The sequence below is a fragment of the Danio rerio genome, chromosome 11 (assembly GCF_049306965.1).
Source record: "Danio rerio strain Tuebingen ecotype United States chromosome 11, GRCz12tu, whole genome shotgun sequence".
Taxonomy (NCBI): Eukaryota; Metazoa; Chordata; class Actinopteri; order Cypriniformes; family Danionidae; genus Danio; species Danio rerio.
The window spans coordinates 39,092,477-39,112,905 of NC_133186.1; the positions used below are offsets into that span (position 1 = coordinate 39,092,477).

Genomic DNA, 20,429 nt, shown 5'->3' on the forward strand with positions numbered 1-20,429 from the left:
CAATGATGAATTGAAAACAAACTGTGACTGGTTGCTTTACGTGTCTTTTAGACTTCCACTTGGCTGGTCTTTAATTAATAAAAGCTGTCCATTAATCAGGTTTCATACACATTTTTACTACAAAAATTCCAGGATTTTCCTATGATTTTAAAACTTTCAGGTAAATATTCATGACCTAATATGTTTAAGAATTGTTTTTTTTTTATTATAAATTTGAAAACTTCTAATTTATTACAGCACATCAAAAAATATATAACAATTGATTGTTAAAATTGAAGTCAGAATTATTGATATTTTTAATTGTGTTATGATTGGTCCAAAAGTCATTATCATTAATGTCATTATATTATAAATAAGTCTTTAAATATAAATATATTCTGTATTTATTTAGATATATCTATTTCGATCTATCCATCCATCCATCCATCCATCTATGCACAGAATGTCCACCATTTTAAATGGAAATCCTTCGCAATTATTTCAAATGTCATTACTTTCACTTGGGTGGTCTTTGGTCAAAAGAATTTTAGACTATTAATTTAAAGATCTGGCAACATAGCTGAATCCTGACTGATCAATAGCAAGATCTATTAGCAAAATTTATTTGATAAATAAATGGAATCCTTTGTAATTATTACACATGTCGTTACTGTAATTTTACCCAGTTTTTAGAATCCTTAGGATAACAATAATAACTTGTCGTGAATAACAATAATAACTTCTTTTTTTAAAAATCTAATTAATCAAACTTTAAGTACATAAGCAGTTTTAGATTCCTTCCTGAATAACAATAATACATTATAAAAACTTTAATACAAGCTTTATGTGTCTTTCAGACTTCCACTTCGGTGGTCTTTGGTAGAAAAAAATGTGAGTCTATTATTTTGAAAATGATTTGGCAACATAGCTGGATCCTGCCTGATCAATATCAAGACTTAATAGCAAAATTAATTTGATAAATAATCACCTATCTACCTATCTATCCATCCATCCATCCATCCATCTTAATTCTTCAGGATCTATTCTTTGATGCACATAAAGTACATTATTTTAAATTACCTTTTGTAATTATTATAAATGCTTTCACTGTCATTTTGACCAGTTTAAAGCATCCTTCCTGAAAAACAATAATAATTTCATTAACAGATCATATTAATTAAATTTGAATGGTGGTATATAAGCTTTATGTGTCCTTTAGACGTCCACTTGGGTGGTCTTGAGTCCATTAATGTGAAGATCTGGATACAACATAGCTGGATCCTGACTGACCAATATTAAGACTTAACTAATAGTGGCATTTTGAATTGTCTTGTGAAAATTGCAAAAGTCATGTAATAAATAAGCAATATATATATATATATATATGTAGATAAATCTTCTTTATACATTTAGAAAAAAATTATGTAATATTATTATATAAATATATATATTTAGATCTATCTATCTATCTATCTATCTATCTATCTATCTATCTATCTATCTATCTATCTATCTATCTATCTATCTATCTATCTATCTATCTATCTATCTATCTATCTATCTATCTATCTATCTATCTATCTACTTAGATGCACAGAAAGTCCATTAATTTCAAATAGAAATCCTTTGTATCTATTACAAATGCTGTTACTGTAATTTTGACAATTTTAAATCATCCTTTCCCAATAACAATAATAGTTTCCTAAAAAATCCTATTGATCAAACTTAAATGGTAGTATATATATCATATAAACATATACCAACATGAACAAAATGAGATTATGTCCACCAAGTCTACACATTTCTAACTTTATCTAATATTGCAGATAAACTGAGTCGTGTGGCGTTTCTACCAACATTACGTTTTACTGCAAAAACAATCTGCATTACTGATGATACTCAGGCTTTTGGGTTCTCCATTACAGTCTTTTTCCACCAAACGATCTGCAGTGCATGATGTCACTCGCAAACTCAAAGACTGCTGCATCTACTTAGTTCTTTTTTTTTTTTTTTCACTTTCAACCAATCAGACACAAACACAGCATGCGGTGGTTTAAAGAGGCCGGACTCTGGCTTTTACGATTACCATATTAATGGACTGGCTCTAATGAATGTGACAAATACAGATATAACCCTATCCTCCTTTCTGTCTCTGCCATTCCCCCCTCCTCTTTCTCTCCACGAGACTAGTGGTCTGAGGAAAGAGAGATAAAGGGCGCGACTGGACCGACTTTGAGCGCTATCTCGGATGCAATTGCCTTCTCTTTCATCAGCTTATTAATCAGCGCTGCCAATTACCACAATTAATCACAGAGAGAGATAGAGGTGTGTAAGGGGGGGGGGGGGGGAAAGAACAGTGAACAAAACACACACACACACACACACACACATAAACACTTGAACGGAGAGCTGTCATGATATCAGACCTCTGTAATCTCCCACTTTGGCTAATCTTCACCTACCTCATTTAAGATAGTGAAAGCCTCGCTCAGTGCATTGCCCAGGAGTCCGATTCCTTTGGCGAACAACTTGTCCAGATGCTCTTTAAAGTGCTGATGAATAAGAACAAGAGAAATGGCTTTCAGATATGTTTTAGGAGTCCTAATTTCACTGGAAATTGGGTAATTACACGCAGAAAAGTGCACGCAATTGTTTCATAAAAGAAAGACATACATCCTTATTAGTACTGTCAGCTTGAACCAGAGTGCCGTTTAGACAGGGCTCCACGTAATGGATCTCTTGGTTGTACTGGAAACACAAGGAATATAAGACAGAGCGAGCGTTAATTAAAAAAAGGCCTTGAAATTAATTTGATATCATAAAGGGTGCTGATTATTTCAATCGTGGATATTGAATTGTAGCTTCCTTGCCTTTTTTACTAAGTCGTAATGATAAAAAAATATTTATTGCTAGCATGGTTTGCTTCCTTGCCTTTTATTGCATTTTTTTAAGCAAAATATAACTTTTAAAACCAAAAAATATATATATTTAATTGTGGCATGCTTTGCTTTCTTGTATTTTTTTGCATTTTATGAGCAAACTATAACTTTAAAAACCAAAATAATAATAATAATAACAATAATAATAATAATAATAATAATAATAATTAACATTTAATGCTGGAATGGTTTGCTTCCCTGCCTTTTATGCATTTTTATGACCAAACTATAACACTGAAAACCAAAAAAATTTTATATTTAATGCTGGCATTGTTTGCTTCCTTCCCTTTTTATTGCATTTTACGAGTAACATAACATTCAAATCCTAAAAAAAAACTAATTTGAATATTTATTGTTGGCATTGTTTGTTTCTTTGCCTTTTTATTGCGTTTTATGAGCAAAATATAACTTTCAAAACCAAAAAATAAATAAATAATTTGAATATTTAATGCTGGCATGGTTTGCTTTCTTGCCTTTTTATTGCATTTTATGAGCAAAATATAACATTCAAAACAAAATTTAAATAAAATGTATTGCTGGCTTTGTTTGCTTCCTTGCCCTTTATGCATTTTATGAGTATAACTATTTTTATAAAATATAACTTTTAAAACCCCCAAAAAAATTTTTTAAAAACAAAAATATATATATTTATTGCTGGAATGGTTTGCTTCCTTACCTTTTTATTGCATTTTATGAGCAAAATATAACTTTCAAAGCCCCCGAAAAATTATATTTAATGCTAGCATTATTTGCTTCTTTGCCTTTTATGCACTTTATAGGCAAACTTTGACTTTCAAAACAAAAAATATATATATTTATTTAATGCTGGCATGGCATGGTTTCCTTCCTTGCATTTTATAAGCATAATAGAACATTGAAAACCAAAAAAAATGAATATTTAATTCTGTCATGGTTTGCTTTTCTTTGTATTTTATGAGCAAAATATAACTTTCAAACCCAAATTTGACTATATATGCCTTTTTTTTTTTGCATTTTTTGAGCAAACTATAACTTTGAAAACAGAAAAATGTTAATGGACACTATACACACAGTTCTGTCAAAACAGCTTACAAAAGAGGATTTTCATCATAGATGCCCTTTAAGTTTAATATTTTTTAAGTTTTATTGACCATAAGTTTTATTTTTAAGTTTATTTTTTTTATCAATTTATTTGCTATGATTATTACATTGCACAGTCTTTAGTGACACTTAGATTTTTCAGAAAACACTACAATTTATGTATTTGTTGCTGAAGAAATGCATATTATTGTTATAATTAATGTTGAAACTGGTTGTCGTGCTTAATATCATGAATATTTTAATACAGTATTACATGAACATTTCTCTTTATAAACAATCTTAGAACAGTTTCATTTTTAAGCAATCAAAATTTTATTATATTTTATATATTTATTTTTATATTTTATTATAATTTAATTTATTAAAATCGCATGCTTTTAAAGAAACAGAAGGCTCCATTTTCCCAAGCCTCATGCTTACACTGTACAAAATGCTGGGTTCCACACAATCGATTTGTGTTGGGGCAACATAAAGGAATTAAGTTTACTTGAGTAAAGTTGACTGAACTTAACACAATCAAGTTGTCCCAAAAGACAAGAACTATGTTATTGCTCATTTTATAAAAAAGGTTAAACAAACAGCAAATGTCTTTTTTTTAGTGTAACTTAAACTCACTGCAATAATGTTGAAGAAGTCATCATCGCCGAGTGTGTCCAGTATTGAAGCAACTGTCTGTCTGGCTATAGTCAGTCTTAAACCCTTCATACTGCCACTGACGTCCACTAGAATCACAACATCTTTAGGTGAAGTGGCTGCTTGGATATACCTAAGACGACAAGAGTTCATGTTTAATCAAGATTATTCACAGGCTAATCTTGATTCTATGCTTAAAATTAGACAAAAGCTTATTGAATTTAAAAATGAATACACTAATACACTCATCACCTCATAACAAATAAGCCAACATAAGAGAATAATTTGAACAAAAAAAGTCATTCATACCATTTTCTGTTTCTGCAATCAAATGCAATGACGCCGTGTTCGTCAGGATACCATTTCACGCCTGAAAACACACATAATGTAAAGGATTTATAGTAATTCACTGGTTGACACTCTAGTGATATATTTCCCATTACTGTCTCAGAACTATTCCAACTAAAATCATTAAGCTTGCAGATGCTTAAGTTATCTCCAGTTCAGCTTTTTAAATACATCTGTTTAGCACAAATAGCTAATATGTGTACATTTGGCACAATGCTATAAGACGTAAGATGTGATTTAGTCCGCCACAGGCTTTGATTAATGGAATGAATTTTCTCGATGTCCTCTCTGGTGGTCTGTAAAATTAAAACATTAGTGAAATCAGCCAGTTTGATCTTCATCAATTCCTGCGCTGACATAATGCCACGTTACGCACCTGGGTATTGTCGGAAAAAACCTTTAGCGCTTCCAAAGTACTGCCAGATGAGGGTTGGGTCTCTCCTGAAGTTATCCACGAAAACTTTGTTCAAGGCTTCCGACCAGTAAACTCCATTGACTATGTCAGGATCTAAAAGGACAAAGAGAACGAGTGAGAAAATGGCAACATTTATTTAAAAATCATACAAAAACATAGTTCAAACTTGACCTTTAACCCTAATTTTGTTAATCGTACAAGCCTCAAGTGGAGCAGCTGAAGTGACCTTTTTATGGTACTTTTCTAATTTAGTTTTGGAGGTCTCCTACACCCACACAAGGTTAAAAAACACTTTAATTTTCTCATAATATACACTGCAGCATTACCTAATGTATCACAGTGTCTGAAATGGTTTACTCAAGGATCAAATCTCACTAAACCCTGCCTTTCCAAGAATCTCCCCTCTTCTGATTGGTCAGATAGCTGGTCTCTTTTAACTTCGCTATTTTTGTTCCTTTTAGAAGCTTTAAGTGGAGTAGTTAAAAGTGACCTTACCTTATTTTAAGGGGTCATATCATTTAAAAAAATTGTAAAAAATGGTGTCTCAAACAGATAGTTCGAGCATCAACTCTCACTAAACCCCACAAGAGTCTACCTTGTTTTGATTGCTCAAAAAGCGTGGTCTCAGCTAATATTAACTTTATCCCTCGTTTTATGTCTACTAGAAGCTTTAAGTGGAGTAGTTAAAGTGACCTTAGCTTTTTTTTTTTTAGAGGTCTCATACATTCAAAAATGGTAAAAATGCTGTCTCAAACAGAGGGTTCAAGCATCAGATCTCACTAAACCCCACCTTTCCAAAAGTCTACTGTGCTCTGATTGATCAGATAACACGATCTCTGCTAATTTAGAACTTCCTCCCTATTTTAATTCGTGGAGTAGTTAAAGTGACCTTACCTCATTTTTAGAGGTCTCATACATTCAAAAAAGGTGTCTCAAACAAGTGGTTTAAGCATCAGATCTCACTAAACCCCACCTTTTCAACAGTCTACCCTTTTCTGATTGATCAGATGGCCTGGTCTTTGCTAACTTCATTAATTTACAAGCTATAAGCAGAGTAGTTAAAGTGACCTTACAAGTTTTGGAGGTCTCTTAACATACTTTCAAGGTAAAAAAAAATCATTTATAATATACATTGCAGTATTACCTTATTTATCACACTGTCTGAAATGGTTTACTCAAGGATCCGGTCTCTCTAAACTCTGTCTTTCCAAGAGAACTTTGCTCTGATTGGTCAGATGACCCAATATGCATAGCGATTTGTCAACCACTTGAAGCGCAATTCAGAATCCGCATGCCCATATTTTAATTTCAGCTCAAGAAGCTTTATAGCAAAAGGTTTTACCCTATAAGTGGAAGAGTGAACTCTCATGCTTTGTAGATGCATGCAAAGTGTTTTTGCTTTTGCCATAGAGAAAACAGCATCTTCTTGACATGTCCGCAACCCAAACCAAAGACTTCCACGCCGGAAGTTTAAAAAAGGTCATACTAAACATTGTTCACAGACACCCAATGAAGACCACAGAGTATCTTTGTGCACATTTGTCAAACCATGAAGCAGGAAAAAAGAAAATAATTACTGACAACTCATTTCTGGCAGATCAAAATCTGTTGTTTTCTTTTAAGTTGGGATAACTTAATTTATCCTTCGAAATCTGAAATTCTGCAGACCTTTTAGGTTCACAAACAGCTATATTACACACTACATGAAAGTGTAATATCCAATAAAGTATAATAGGACCACTTCAAATCACCTCATCTCAGTTTTACCCCCCTTCTGCTCTGAGTCCAACCTGACTCCATAAAAAACCTCTTGCCTTTGTCCTCCAGTGCACAAAGCGTCGCCAATGAAAGGCCATTACGGACGCACATAAAGGGACGAGGCGCATCCACTGTTCGTGAGCACCCACTGCAGCATCCACAGATCACAAAGGGAACAGCTACTTTAAGAGTGATTACTCTGTTCTCAGTGCGCTCTTCGCTGGGGCATTGAGCCCTTGGCTTTGTTCATTGCATCGTCCCCAGGTAGTTATTGACCCGTAGTGCTGCAGTGACACTGAGAAGTTCGTTCCTGGATCAGTAACTTCACAATGACCTGAGGTGGTTGGCTATTATCACTGCTCTATGACATACTAACTTACACCTCTCTCTATCTTTCACTCGGCTGCGTCAGGACACGCAGGAGCTGTTTATCACGTGATACAGTGGCGCATTGAAAGCTGTTAAACTGTTAATCAAGGAGCTTCTTTATTTCACTGTTAATGATCATACAGGAACAGAAATGCTGGAAACCTGATCCTGCTTTTACGCTGCTAAAAAAATATTCCTTACAATGTAAAAAATGCTGTGTTCCACACAATTCCTCACTGAAAAATGATGTCTGCAAAATTGTTACACTTTATATGTGTTGAATTTAAACAAACAAATAAAATTTAATAATGTTCAACTTAATTTGTTTGTTTAAATTCAGCCCAAATAAAATACAACCACTTAACTTACAAAGCTTTCGTAAATCCAAGAAATAAAATATATTTTTTTCAGTGCTTCATGTTGTTGTTCAGTTGCTTTAATTGTTTTGGATTGAACATAAAACAATTAAGCTGAACTCAGGAATTGTGTTGATTCTGCTTATTTTAAATATGTAGTTTAAACAAGAAGCAAACAATTTTTTAAGTGGATAATCCATGTTATTCACTTATTTGCTGCTTTTTCACAATTCAAACAATCACATAAAAACATTTTTAGCAGGGATTCATAAAATTGGTCAGACTGTAAACATTTTAATAAAGGTACATGGGACTTCTTTTTTCAAATGAATGTTTTATTAATCAAAGGATCATGAAAAAAATTAATTTGGTTTTCACAAAAATAAGTAGCAGCAAAAATGGCCTTAGACTGATAACAATACGAATGATTATAAATGACTGAGCTAATAAATCAAAATAGATAATAATTAAGTAGATCATAATTGTGGGATCATTTCTGAAGAATCATTTGACACTGACTGCATAAATGACTGCTGGAAATTCAGCTTTGCTATAGCAAAAAAAATCTATTTACAGTAAATTAAAATAGAAATCAGTTACTTTAAATTATTTTAAAATATATATTGCACAATATTACTACTTTTACTAAATTTTTGGTCAAACAAATCTTGGAAAAATAACATTTACACATAATAAAAAAAAAACACAAAATAAAACAAATTATTTTCATTCCAAAAATTTTTTTTTATGAAAATATACTTTATAAATACAAAGCTGAACTGATCATCCGTGCATATGCTTAAACTTTATTTGTTTTGGTCTCATAATTTCTTACCCACCTCTTACTTGGAATCAAATGTAGGTCTGTCATGAATTGTTGTTGTGCGATATATTGTCACAGAAATTGTTGCAATGAGCAATATTATTGTCATTTTATGCCACTGATTATATAATGATTATATAGCAGCATAATAATGCAACCAGCCATAAACACTTTAAAATACTTATCATTCTTAAGGTTATTTAGATTCAATAATTTGATGTTAACCCTTTGACTGCCCTACGACCAAATGATTGACCATGTTTTTACTGTTTTAAATAATGACTGTTAGAGTCACTGTAGAGTCATTTAAAGAATGAATGTTTTAAATAATGGTTTACACAAACAGCTACACTTGATTTTTTGTTTTATTGTAAAAAAATGTTAAATGTAAAATGAGAATCTAAAATATTTGATGGTATACATAAAAAAGGTGATTTAGTATTCAAAAATGTTTTTTTTTTTAAATAAATTGGTCTTAAACTTCATATTTTCAGATTTTTTTTATAGTATACGGTATGTATTAAGTCTGGTACTTTTCCCATAAACAGACAAATCAACCATTTGGTAGTTGATATTTTAAAAATTATGGGATGTGTTGAAAAAAAAATGCATTGAGTGTGTTAACTAGCAACATTAGGAAAAAATAATCTTGGTGGGGTAGTTAAAGAGTTTAAAAAAGTAAATGTCCTATTATATATATAATTGAATTTCCTATTAGGTAAATGTCCAAATGTCCAAATGTCCAAACATTGACAGCGGTGAGGTAGAAATGTAAATGTCATTGTAAAATGGCTTTTTTGTTATTTGTGAATTTGTAAATATAAATTGCAACGGCAAAAATAATACAAGTCATCTTCCAATACTGCACGATAAGTCGATATATTGATCATTGCCTAATTGCAATCTCACTTTTTTTTATTCCTTTAACAATAAAACAAAATTTCCACCCACATTTTTATTTCAATAATCCATTTCGCTTTGATGGATATTCGATACTCACAACCTTAATCATATTGCTAAATGGCATAACTGCACCAAATTCTTGCACTATTTCAAATGGCCGTTTAAACTGACAAAATACAAATTATGAATGTGACATCTAAATCTAAATATATCATTATATTAACCCAGATAAAACAAATGTCAATATTTTGATGGGTATCTTATAAGCAAATGGATATATGAAATGGATATCTATTTTTCCCGTGCTGCTGTTCAAGATAGTAAACCGTGTTTGGGATTGTACATGTTGTTGTGTTGCAATCGACCAATCAGTGTGTCAAGATAGTAGAATTGCTCTCTATATCCTATACCATGTAGGCACAGGTAAAAACAGGATGCATTACCTTTATTGTACATGTTGGTTGGCACCTGCACCACGCTGAGGCTGAGGTTGACGGATAGGTTATTAAAATGATCGTTGGGTTCCAGGAGAAACTCTCCTCCCAGCTCCACGCTATTCCCATCCTCATCCACCTCGTTTATCAGCACTGCGTTGAAATACTCATACTGTAGAAGAAAAATGAGAGACAAGTCAATGTTTTGGAGAAAAGGAGTAAAGCTGTTAATAAAAAAGTAACAATGTTAGCTGATTAAAAAATATTAAAAATATAATATTATACTTCAGGTGACACGGTAGCTCAGTGGTTAGCACTCTCACCTTACAGCAAGAAGGTCGCTGGTTTGAGTCCCGACAGGGTCAGTTTATCATTTCTGTGTGGAGTTTGCATGTTCTCCCCACAGTCCAAAGACATCCGCTATAGGTGAATTGGGTCAGCTAAATTGGCCGTAGTGTGTGTGTGTGTGTGTGTGTGTGTGTATGTGTGTGTGTGTGTGTGTGTGTGTATAAATGTTTTCTAATGCTGGGTTGCAGCTGAAAGGGCATCTGCTTTGTAAAACATATTATGGATAAGTTGATCGGTTCATTTCGCTGTGGTGACCCCTGATGAAAAAAGGAACTAAGCCGAAGGAAAATAAATGAATGAATAAATGAATATTACACTTCTAAATATTTTGATAAAACAATTAGTACTTGTGTGGATCAACAACATCTTAAAACTTATTTCAAAGACATTTTTATACTGATAAAAAAAAAAATACATTTATGAAGTTACAGTAGGTTTCTATTTTAAACAATTCCTGCTCTTGTTATTAGTTTTTTTCAACTACACACAAAATCTTTTCTTGTCACACGATTTCTGAAAAATATCACTCAAAATGCAAAACCACACCTCAAATCTCCAAAACCAGATGCTGTTTCTCAGTCTTTTCATTTGCCTCAAACACTTTTTTAAAAACACTACACACAATTCTCTAACTAAAACACAACAATCTAACAGGAAGCCACTTGCTTTCCTTTTCCAAACACAACCAATCAAAATGCCTCACTTATTCACAAGGGCGCACACACACGCTCCTCTAATGTGCAAACACTGATTTCTTAACTGATCACTAACCAATCACTGCTTTACTCTAATATAGGCCAAAGGCAATGGGACACTGGACTGTTCTGGGGCATAAAAAACTGGTTTTCCACCCATCTACAATTTGTACCTACCCAATTTTCTCTTTTTCTAAATCCTAAATTCCTCTAAAAATGAATAGTGGAATTCTTCTGAGCCTGGCGCTGTAACGTGTATGATGACCAACCCTATGCCCACATGACGCTTTTTCCAAAAGGGGACATGGTTTTGAAAATGTGTGAAAGCAGTTGGAAAAAAACTATTTTTTTCCATAAAATTAATAGGCAGAATGAAACTGATTTTAGCATTGTAAATAATAATAATAAATGTTATTGAGCATATTAGAATCATCTCTGAAAGATCATGTGACACTGAAGAGTGGATTAATGATGCTGGAAATGCAGCGGTGGGTGACAAGAATAAATTACATTTTAATATATATAAAAAATAAAAGAGCTTCTTTAATTTTAATAATATTTCACAATTGTACTGCCTTTACTGTATTTTAATAAAATAAATAGAGAGCATAAGAGACACAGCAATTAAACCAACCCCAAACTTTCGAACAATACTACATAACAAACTTATTTAATACATCTCTATTTCTATATATTTAATTTAAGTATCAACTTTACCTCAGAAGTTTCTTCCACTCTCAGAGGACTCTCAAAAGAGTCACAGTGAGAAATGCTTCACACAGACCTTTGTGAAAACAACTCTCAGCCAGACCAAGCATTCATTCATGTTGCTGAAACTGTAAATGAATTAATCAATAACATTATTGCCATGGGATATCCTGTATTTTCGGGAAAATGTATTATATTATATTATATTATATTATATTATATTATATTATATTATATTATATTATATTATATTATATTATATTATATTATATTATGTATTTTATTTTGATATTATGTTATATTATATTATATTATGTTTTGTGATATTATATTATATTATATTATATTATATTATATTATATTATGTATTGTGATATTATATTATATTATATTACATTACATTATATTATGTATTGTGATATTATATTATATTATATTATATTATATTATATATTATGTATTGTATTTTGATATTATGTTATATTATATTATATTATATTATGTATTGTGATATTATATTATATTATATTATATTATATTATATTATATTATATTATATTATGTATTTTATTTTGATATTATGTTATATTATATTATATTATGTTTTGTGATATTATATTATATTATATTATATTATATTATATTATATTATATTATATTATATTATATTATATTATATTATGTATTGTGATATTATATTATATTATATTATATTACATTATATTATGTATTGTGATATTATATTATATTATATTATATTATATATTATATTATGTATTGTATTTTGATATTATGTTATATTATATTATATTATATTATGTATTGTGATATTATATTATATTATATTATATTATATTATATTATATTATATTATATTATATTATATTATATTATATTATATTATATCATCATTTTAGATACATTTTATCATGCATATTAATATATATTTTTTTAAATATCAAATATTTTATATACATTTTTAATTACTTTTTTATTATAGATTTAAAAAGGAAATTTAGTCAGATATTTTCGGTCACTTGATTTTAAGATACAACTCTCGCAATCAATAAACCATAAACTATAACTTTTGCTTACTAATTTGCTGGTTTTAGTAGTTCTTAATATAGTAATTTAAGTTAAGGAAGATTTTGGATGTAGAATAAGATCATAAAGAATATGTATTTCATAATAAAAAGAAAATGACATAATAATCAAATGTACAGATAAAAATCCAGCTGTTTTTAGTGAGAATTGTTACTAAAGGGTTACCAAAATGTCTTAGTGAAATCTGAAATGTATAACTTCTTGAATGCAGACACTGTGATATAAAACTCTAAAGGAAAAACATGTATGATTAGGGTCTTTTCCTGATTAGAAAATAGGAGAATCTTAGTGCAAGATGAAAAAAAAATTAGGAAATTAAGCATTCTCTTCTCCACCAAAATAGCCAGCTATGCATAAACTATTTGACTAAACCATTAAAAATGCACATTAACAGCATACACACACACACACAAAGATTTCACGCAAGCGTCCCAGTCGAACTATAAAGGATAACGGGGCAAGAACATTTAGTTTGTGTCCAGAGGCTCTGCGTGATTAAACTACCTCTCACTTTACTGGACCAGAGGTCATTCTGTGAAAAGAGGCTATCTATCTGATAGGTGAGTGTACTTGCTAACACCTTTGTGTTTACCATTAAGCGTTATGTGTGTGTGTGTGTGCACTTGGCTTCAGCTCTGGTTGGGGAGGGCGGGCATCACTACAAACCCCAGCAATGACAGCTCATACCACGGCTGGGCGCTCCGGTGATACACCCCTGGGGGAGTGGAGAGGAGAAACGCTCCGCACTCAGCATTTCTGACAGCACTGCGACAAGCTTTTGAGGGTTATCAACAAACAGCAGGAGCAGGTGCTGCACACCCGACCGAGTCCTGCTCTCAGAGGGTTCTGAGTCAGAACCTCTCATTCAAAGAGTCACGGTCAGGACCGCGTCATACAGACCTTTGTGAACATTCACTCTCGCCCAGACCATTCTCTATTGTCGCTGAGACGGTAAATTAATTCAACTGGCATGCGATATCCTGCATTTTGTGGCATTTATTATATTTTATCTTCTGATTTCATTATAAATCATGTTAGTTTTAGCATGCATATTATTATTTTCATTATTTTAAAATATTTTATATGCATTTTTATTTAATCTTTTTTTTGTTTTGAAATTAGAAATGGTTTTAGCCAGCAAATAGTTTATATACCAGCAGTAAAATACCTTATATATACACTTCATTTAATACGTTATTAGTAGGGATACACTATATATCGGCGGCCATATTAACATCAGCAGATTTGTGCTATTTTTATTGTTATCGGTATCGGTCAGATATCAAAATTAGGCTGATATCTTTAAGCAGATAGATTAAGTAAATGTATTGCCTGCCTCATTCATTCATGGGTCAAACTTCAGACTTGTCTTTTGCAATTATAAATATTATTGTTTTGTTTTTTGCTTTGAGTGGGCTATTCAAAGATCAGTTCAGACTTTTATGAAGTTTTTGAAATAAAATCAGTTGTTCAATGTATAAAAACATACATTTTTTAAATATTTATATTTATCGGTTTATATAAAGGTTATCGGCCTCCAAATCTAAAGAGTTATCGGTTATTTATAACGGCCCAAAAAAAACATATCGGTGCATCCCTAATGAATTTGTTACAATAAAGATTTTTAAAAATCTTCTTGTTCCACTTGCAAAAATGCAAATATCAAAATATCCGCGGCCATATCGATATCGGCCGATATGTGTTATTTTTAATGTTATCGTTATTGGTCCAATATCAAAATTAATCCGATAGATTACGTTATTGTGCTGCCTGCCTGACGCATGCATGGGTCAAACTTGTTCAGACCTGTCCGGTGCACTATAAGCTTTTCTTTCATTGTTTATTCCTTCAAAGTGTATTCCTACCAAGTTTGTGTGGTATTGCTGTTCCTCAATAACTCAGTAAGTCACCATTTTCATTACCTATGTGAAATCACTGAAGAAATCTTTTTATATATATACATACACACACACACACACACACACACACACACACACACACACACACACATACTTTTTTTTATATTATTACATTTTTCCAACCTTCAGAAATGAAGCTAGAAACCAACTTTTAATATAATTATTTTTTTTGAATAATAATAACAAAAAAACGTTCTGCATGTTGTTTAAGTTCTGCTGGAAATGAATTTTTACATACAAGCGAGAGCATGAATTCATTACTGCGGGGGGATACCATTATTTTAAACGTATTTTGCTTCAGTGAATTTTCCATTTGTCCCTGAATAGCGCAGTCAACGTGCAGTCATTTATCTTAGTCGGAGTGCAGAGGCTGGAGAGAGGGAGGGCTTTCCAACACATAAATATATATATAAATATAATTCACTTCAAGAACTAAGCTGGAGGTCATGTACAGACGATTTGCATAAAGCGGGGCCACAGGATTATGGCAACGACTGCAGGGACTTAACATTAAAATATCCTTTAATATTCTACTCTAAAGAACACAGAGTTTCAGAATATTCTTAAAGAAATATCAATCAAAAAACTGCAGTTTAATAATGAATATGCACGCAGTCATATATTGTGGCATCAAAGCATGATTGTTGGTTTATAAGCAGCATAAAGAGAAATGTAGTATTGTATACTTGTATATTTTATTTACTGGGCAGAACTGTGGCTCAGTGGTTTGCACTTCATCGCCTCACAGCAAGAAGGTTGCTGGTTCGAGACCCAGATAAGCCATTCGGCATTCCTGTATGGTGTTAGCATGTTCTCCCTGTGTTTGTGTAGGTTTCGTCCGGATTTCCTTCACAGTCCAACGGCATGCAGACATGTGAATGGATAAACTAAATTGTGCGTACTGTATGAGCGTGTGTAAAAGTGATAGTGTGATGGGTGTTTCCTAGTACTGGGTTGCAGCTGGAAGGGCATCTGCTGTTTAAAACATATGCCGGAAGAGTTGATGGTTCATTCCACTGTGGTGACAATTGAAAAATAAGGGACTAAGCTTAAGGTAAATGAATGAATAAATGAATTTTATTTATTGTGTGTGTGTGTGTGTGTGTGTGTGTGTGTATAAGTGTGGTTTGGTATTGGATAATCTTACGTGATTGACAGATTGATCCCGCCCTCCCACCAGAAAACACCAATCAAAGTAGAGAAGAGATCTCATTGAAAGGGTAGGATTTTTTATTATTATTTTTTTTATTATGAGGTCCAAATTAGGTTTGATCAAATTTGATTTGCACAAATAAATCATTATTATTAAATACTGTATTTTTCCATATTTATCAATCACAGTTGATACACAGTTGACACAACAAAAGAGCTGTCCATGGTTCTGAAATCCTCCCTTATAATACTGCAGAAGCACACACGTACTGTATAACTGTACAGTCTCTCTCACCTGTAGGTCTGGGTTTTCTTCATGCTGAAGATGAGCTTCTTCTGCCGCTTCGACGAGCCTCTACATATGAATGACAGAAAACAGCAGAAACTTAGAAGAGGTGATTGATGGCTACATACATGCGCTTGTTCTTGATGGTCTTCATCGGCTCTAAAAGATGCACACATTTGGAATAACAGCCTCAAGCTACAAATAAAAGACATTTTAGCACATTTGTGTCTTCCATCAAGAAGTCATTAACAAATATATCACATTAAATAACGAGTATCAGATCATTTGATTTTGTCGTTGATCATATAAATCGTTAATTTAACAAATAATCCTATCATCATGAGAAAATAAATGGCTAAAATAATTTATGCATTAACATGTTTGTGTAAGGTGACCGCCTTGAAGTAAAACACTAATTTAAATGTAGTTTTAACGCTGCTTGCAAACAGGTCGTATTTCATGTAAACGGGTTGATGCCTTAAGGCAAGCACAATGCTGTGTGTGTGTGCGTGTGTGTGTGTATAAAGGACAGTCTATGTTTTGTCGTCATTGAAAAGTGCTGGCATGCATTTTTATTTACATGGCAGTATAATTGCTTCCAGTACACAAAGCGCTTTAGGAAAAATAATTAATACTTGTCGCATTTCAAGGAAATTATAGCAACATGACCAAAACAAGGCTTTGTGCCAGTTTTCTAAACACCCTCTCGAAATATAAGCCAAGCTACTGTGTAAAATATAAATATAAAAACAACAACATGAGGTTGTGTTCTTGTTTATGCATGTCGACATATAGTATTTTTTTATATATTGTGCTCTAAATAGGTTTTAGATAACAAACATTATGTTAAATAAAAATGTGAAAGTGGGAATGCATATTCTTTTAATACATAACCACATTTCAATCGTTTGTGTACGTCTCATTAAGCACAAAGCTAAAATCACGAGGGCACAGTGCCTATTTTCACCTGTCGCCAAACAGGCGGCGCTCGCGGACAAATCGAGGTTTTACCTGACGAGGTAAAAACTAAAAGTGTGATGATTTACGCACTGTTTAACCGATTATTTAAGCATTTTGGTAGATATTTTCTTCACAAATATAATCTAAAAAGCGCCAACATGTGGCCTAATGTAACTTAAAAGACTAAATGTCGCTTAGGTAAATGCTAACTTGTGTTGAACCTCAAAAGGTGACACCCGTAAAATCCATACAAACTTCTTTATTTAGGTAGACTATTTAGCTTATAGACACTATTTTCTCACCAAGTTAACAATATAATCAGCCCAACAGACGTCTTATTATAAATACGAAGCTTTATTTTTGGCTTTCACCTTGTTTTAGGCAAACAACTTAGCGTGCCTATTTATTCCGCCTCAAAAACTATGCGCGTGCACTGCACACGTCGCGCGCGCGTAGGTAATAAATAGCTAGGCTAATTGATAAATGTTGTCCTCCTTTTATCCCTAAAAGCGTACAAAGAGGATATAGTTTATAATTTCTCTTTATATTATAGGCTTAACATATCACTCATAGTATATTAAATGTCTTTTTTTCTGTCAGTTCCTTTTACTAATTTATTATAAGCTAGACAAAAAAAAACAATAAATCCAAATTATTCATAATATTTTGGCAACTATTTGAGTGTCAAATGCACACACACACTTGGATGCCTGTGGTATGAATTGCATCAACTCCCTGCAAATCCGACGCGCGCGTAAATTTGTTTCGCATAAGTACGCGCATGCTTTTTATCAAATCAGTATGCAGTAGTGAGCTACAAATGCATGAGGTGTATTTCATGGGTTTTACCTTTCATGGTAAACCGACTCCATTGCATCATAAAGTGACAGTGTGTATCTGCAGGAGTTAGATAAGCCTATCTGCTGCACACACTCCACACACACACAGGCAATTAAAGCCTGGACGCGTGTGTGTCCCTCTGAAGAATAACTGCACGAGTAGGTTGAAACGGGGAAAATCTATATGTTCTTCTGTATAAAAGGGAGAAGCTTCAATCGAGATGCTTTTTATACGTGAGCAATAAATAAAACTGTCGGGGCTGCAGCATCCGAGACAATGAAGGAAAGAATTAAACAATAAGAGGCGTTAAATAATGCTAATAAATTTCTAATATATTATAGCAATAATTCAAACATATGTTAAATATATATAGTAAGTTAAATATAAAGCAATTCAATTAAATAAATCAAAAATCTTTAAAAGCGTGCGGATGACATTTGAAGCGCTTTCTTCTTTGTAACTTACTCGTGTGGCCTCCGCTTTTTTCCGAAACATCTCCTCCATGTTCTGCGCCAGATTTTTCACCAATTTTGCGCCGTCGATCTCCTCAATTCGCACCGACTTCTCATACTCCTTGTATTTCTGAGGAGAAATGAACGTTATGAATTAACGCATTTTGTCAAAGCTGCAGGTCTTTTTGTTGATAAAAAAAAGGTTCTTAAAACATTGTAGGTTTACACTCAATTAAAATATGACTCGATGGTTCAGTGAAGAGCCATAATCATACAGAGAGATAATTTTAAGTTTATATCCGATCAGATTCTCTGACTATGTCATGGCAAAAAACAGATCAAATTTGCAATGTTTTATAAATATCACCTTTCTATAATTATAAAAATATTCTAACAATTAAAAGTCATCAACAGCAATAAAAAATAAACAATATAGTAATGATAATAAGATCAAAATCTAAATCAGGTTTACTTTTGATAAAATTGTTCATTCACATTTAGAAATAGTTCATTTAAAGTCTCTCCAGATAAAAATTGTTGTCTGACATTAAAAATATTGCACTCCACAAGAATATGTTTAATAATTTGGTTTCTGTGGCGATATTGACATTTTCCATTAACACACAGTAAATGAAAACTTTCCATTCACTTCCATTCTTCTTTATAGTGGGAAAAAAAAAACTTGTTTAATGTTCTTCAATCTAAGAAGAAGAAAGACTGTTTGATTAATTTATTTTCTAAGGAACACAAAATAGCTCTTCACTGGCATTATTGTAAAATTCATCCTTTAAATAAAAAAAAAACACTTAAAAAATTTACTTTACATACAGTAGATGGTGTTTTCTGCTATTTAATTAGTAGACAAAACCAATAAATAGAAAATTGTTGCAGCTTGTTTGGCAATACAGAAAGAATGTTGAATGTATTGACACTTTATAAATAGAAAAATAAATGTATTCACACTTGACTTTGGAAACAACATGGTTCAATAAATTTGATAAAACTTTACAGCATTCACTTTACAGACTTTAAGTTAGCAGATCACCAAGTTCTTTATTTTCATGCTCAAGCTCATGCTCTCTCTCTCTCTATCTCTCTCCCTCTCTCTCTCTCGCTTTTGCTTTCTTTAGAAAATCACTTTAAGTTTCTTAGTGTGTTTGCACAGATGAAAAAACATTTTTGGTACCCTTAAGAACCTTGCAGTAAACAGTTCTCAAAAGAAAAGTTTAAATATATTGTAATGAACGTTTATATTAGTTCTGAAACTTTTTTTACACTATAAATAAAGGAAAATGAAAAAGAAAGTTTATGAGTATGTTAGGCAAGGGCCGGTGTAAGATTTTGATGGTACGACAACTTTAGATAAAAATATCACTATTTGTATGACAGTTTTGTGATTACTGCTCTAAATTATGTTCCATTTTTAAATGTCTGAGTAAAAAACTACAACTTTTTCGTGGCTTGACCAATAGCTTTTGATGTGGAGATACTGTTGCCCTAAAAATCTAAATAAAATACTCATAAAAATACATACAAAATTAAATGTACCATAGGAACGGTATAACAGAAAATGTTGGAGGTTTTAAAACCTTGACTTTTCCAAACCGCCTTAAACTCTGAAACCAGTTATCGTGCCCTCATTCCAAGTATAAGTCACAGTTTCTTCATGAAACATCAATATTAATAAAGAACATTTATTTTAAAACTAAAGCAAACATCTTAAAGATGAACAACTTCAAGCATAAAACATATTATTTATCATTTATCCCCCATAAATTAATGCTATTTGCACAAAATAAATTAGATTGAATGCAAAATAGTTTCATTTGTAATCTAACTGATAATGTGTTTTCTCCAAACATGAGTTTAAGAGATCAGTGTCCAACATGACAGGTTCATTTGTCTGTAATCAGTAAATAGTGAACCGG

At 32.1% G+C, this 20,429-nt stretch overlaps 1 protein-coding gene across 7 annotated transcripts in view; it reads right to left on the reverse strand.

Moving 5' to 3' along the window:
* The window catches only part of cacna2d3 (calcium channel, voltage dependent, alpha2/delta subunit 3), an 86,886-nt gene that overhangs the window by 50,610 nt on the left and 15,847 nt on the right, over window positions 1-20,429 (reverse strand). For 5 of the 7 annotated variants that reach the window (XM_073917002.1, XM_073917001.1, XM_073917000.1 and 2 more), the window contains 8 exons: window positions 18,515-18,631; window positions 16,259-16,318; window positions 10,047-10,209; window positions 5,356-5,487; window positions 4,941-5,001; window positions 4,614-4,764; window positions 2,653-2,727; window positions 2,442-2,531 (listed from right to left, as the gene is read on the reverse strand). In XM_073917002.1, the coding sequence (XP_073773103.1) occupies window positions 2,442-2,531; window positions 2,653-2,727; window positions 4,614-4,764; window positions 4,941-5,001; window positions 5,356-5,487; window positions 10,047-10,209; window positions 16,259-16,318; window positions 18,515-18,553 (771 nt within the window). In that variant the 5' untranslated portion in view covers window positions 18,554-18,631. The remainder of the gene's footprint in view (window positions 1-2,441; window positions 2,532-2,652; window positions 2,728-4,613; window positions 4,765-4,940; window positions 5,002-5,355; window positions 5,488-10,046; window positions 10,210-16,258; window positions 16,319-18,514; window positions 18,632-20,429) is intronic. The other 2 variants (XM_073917004.1, XM_073917003.1) reach the window with 1 other exon arrangement.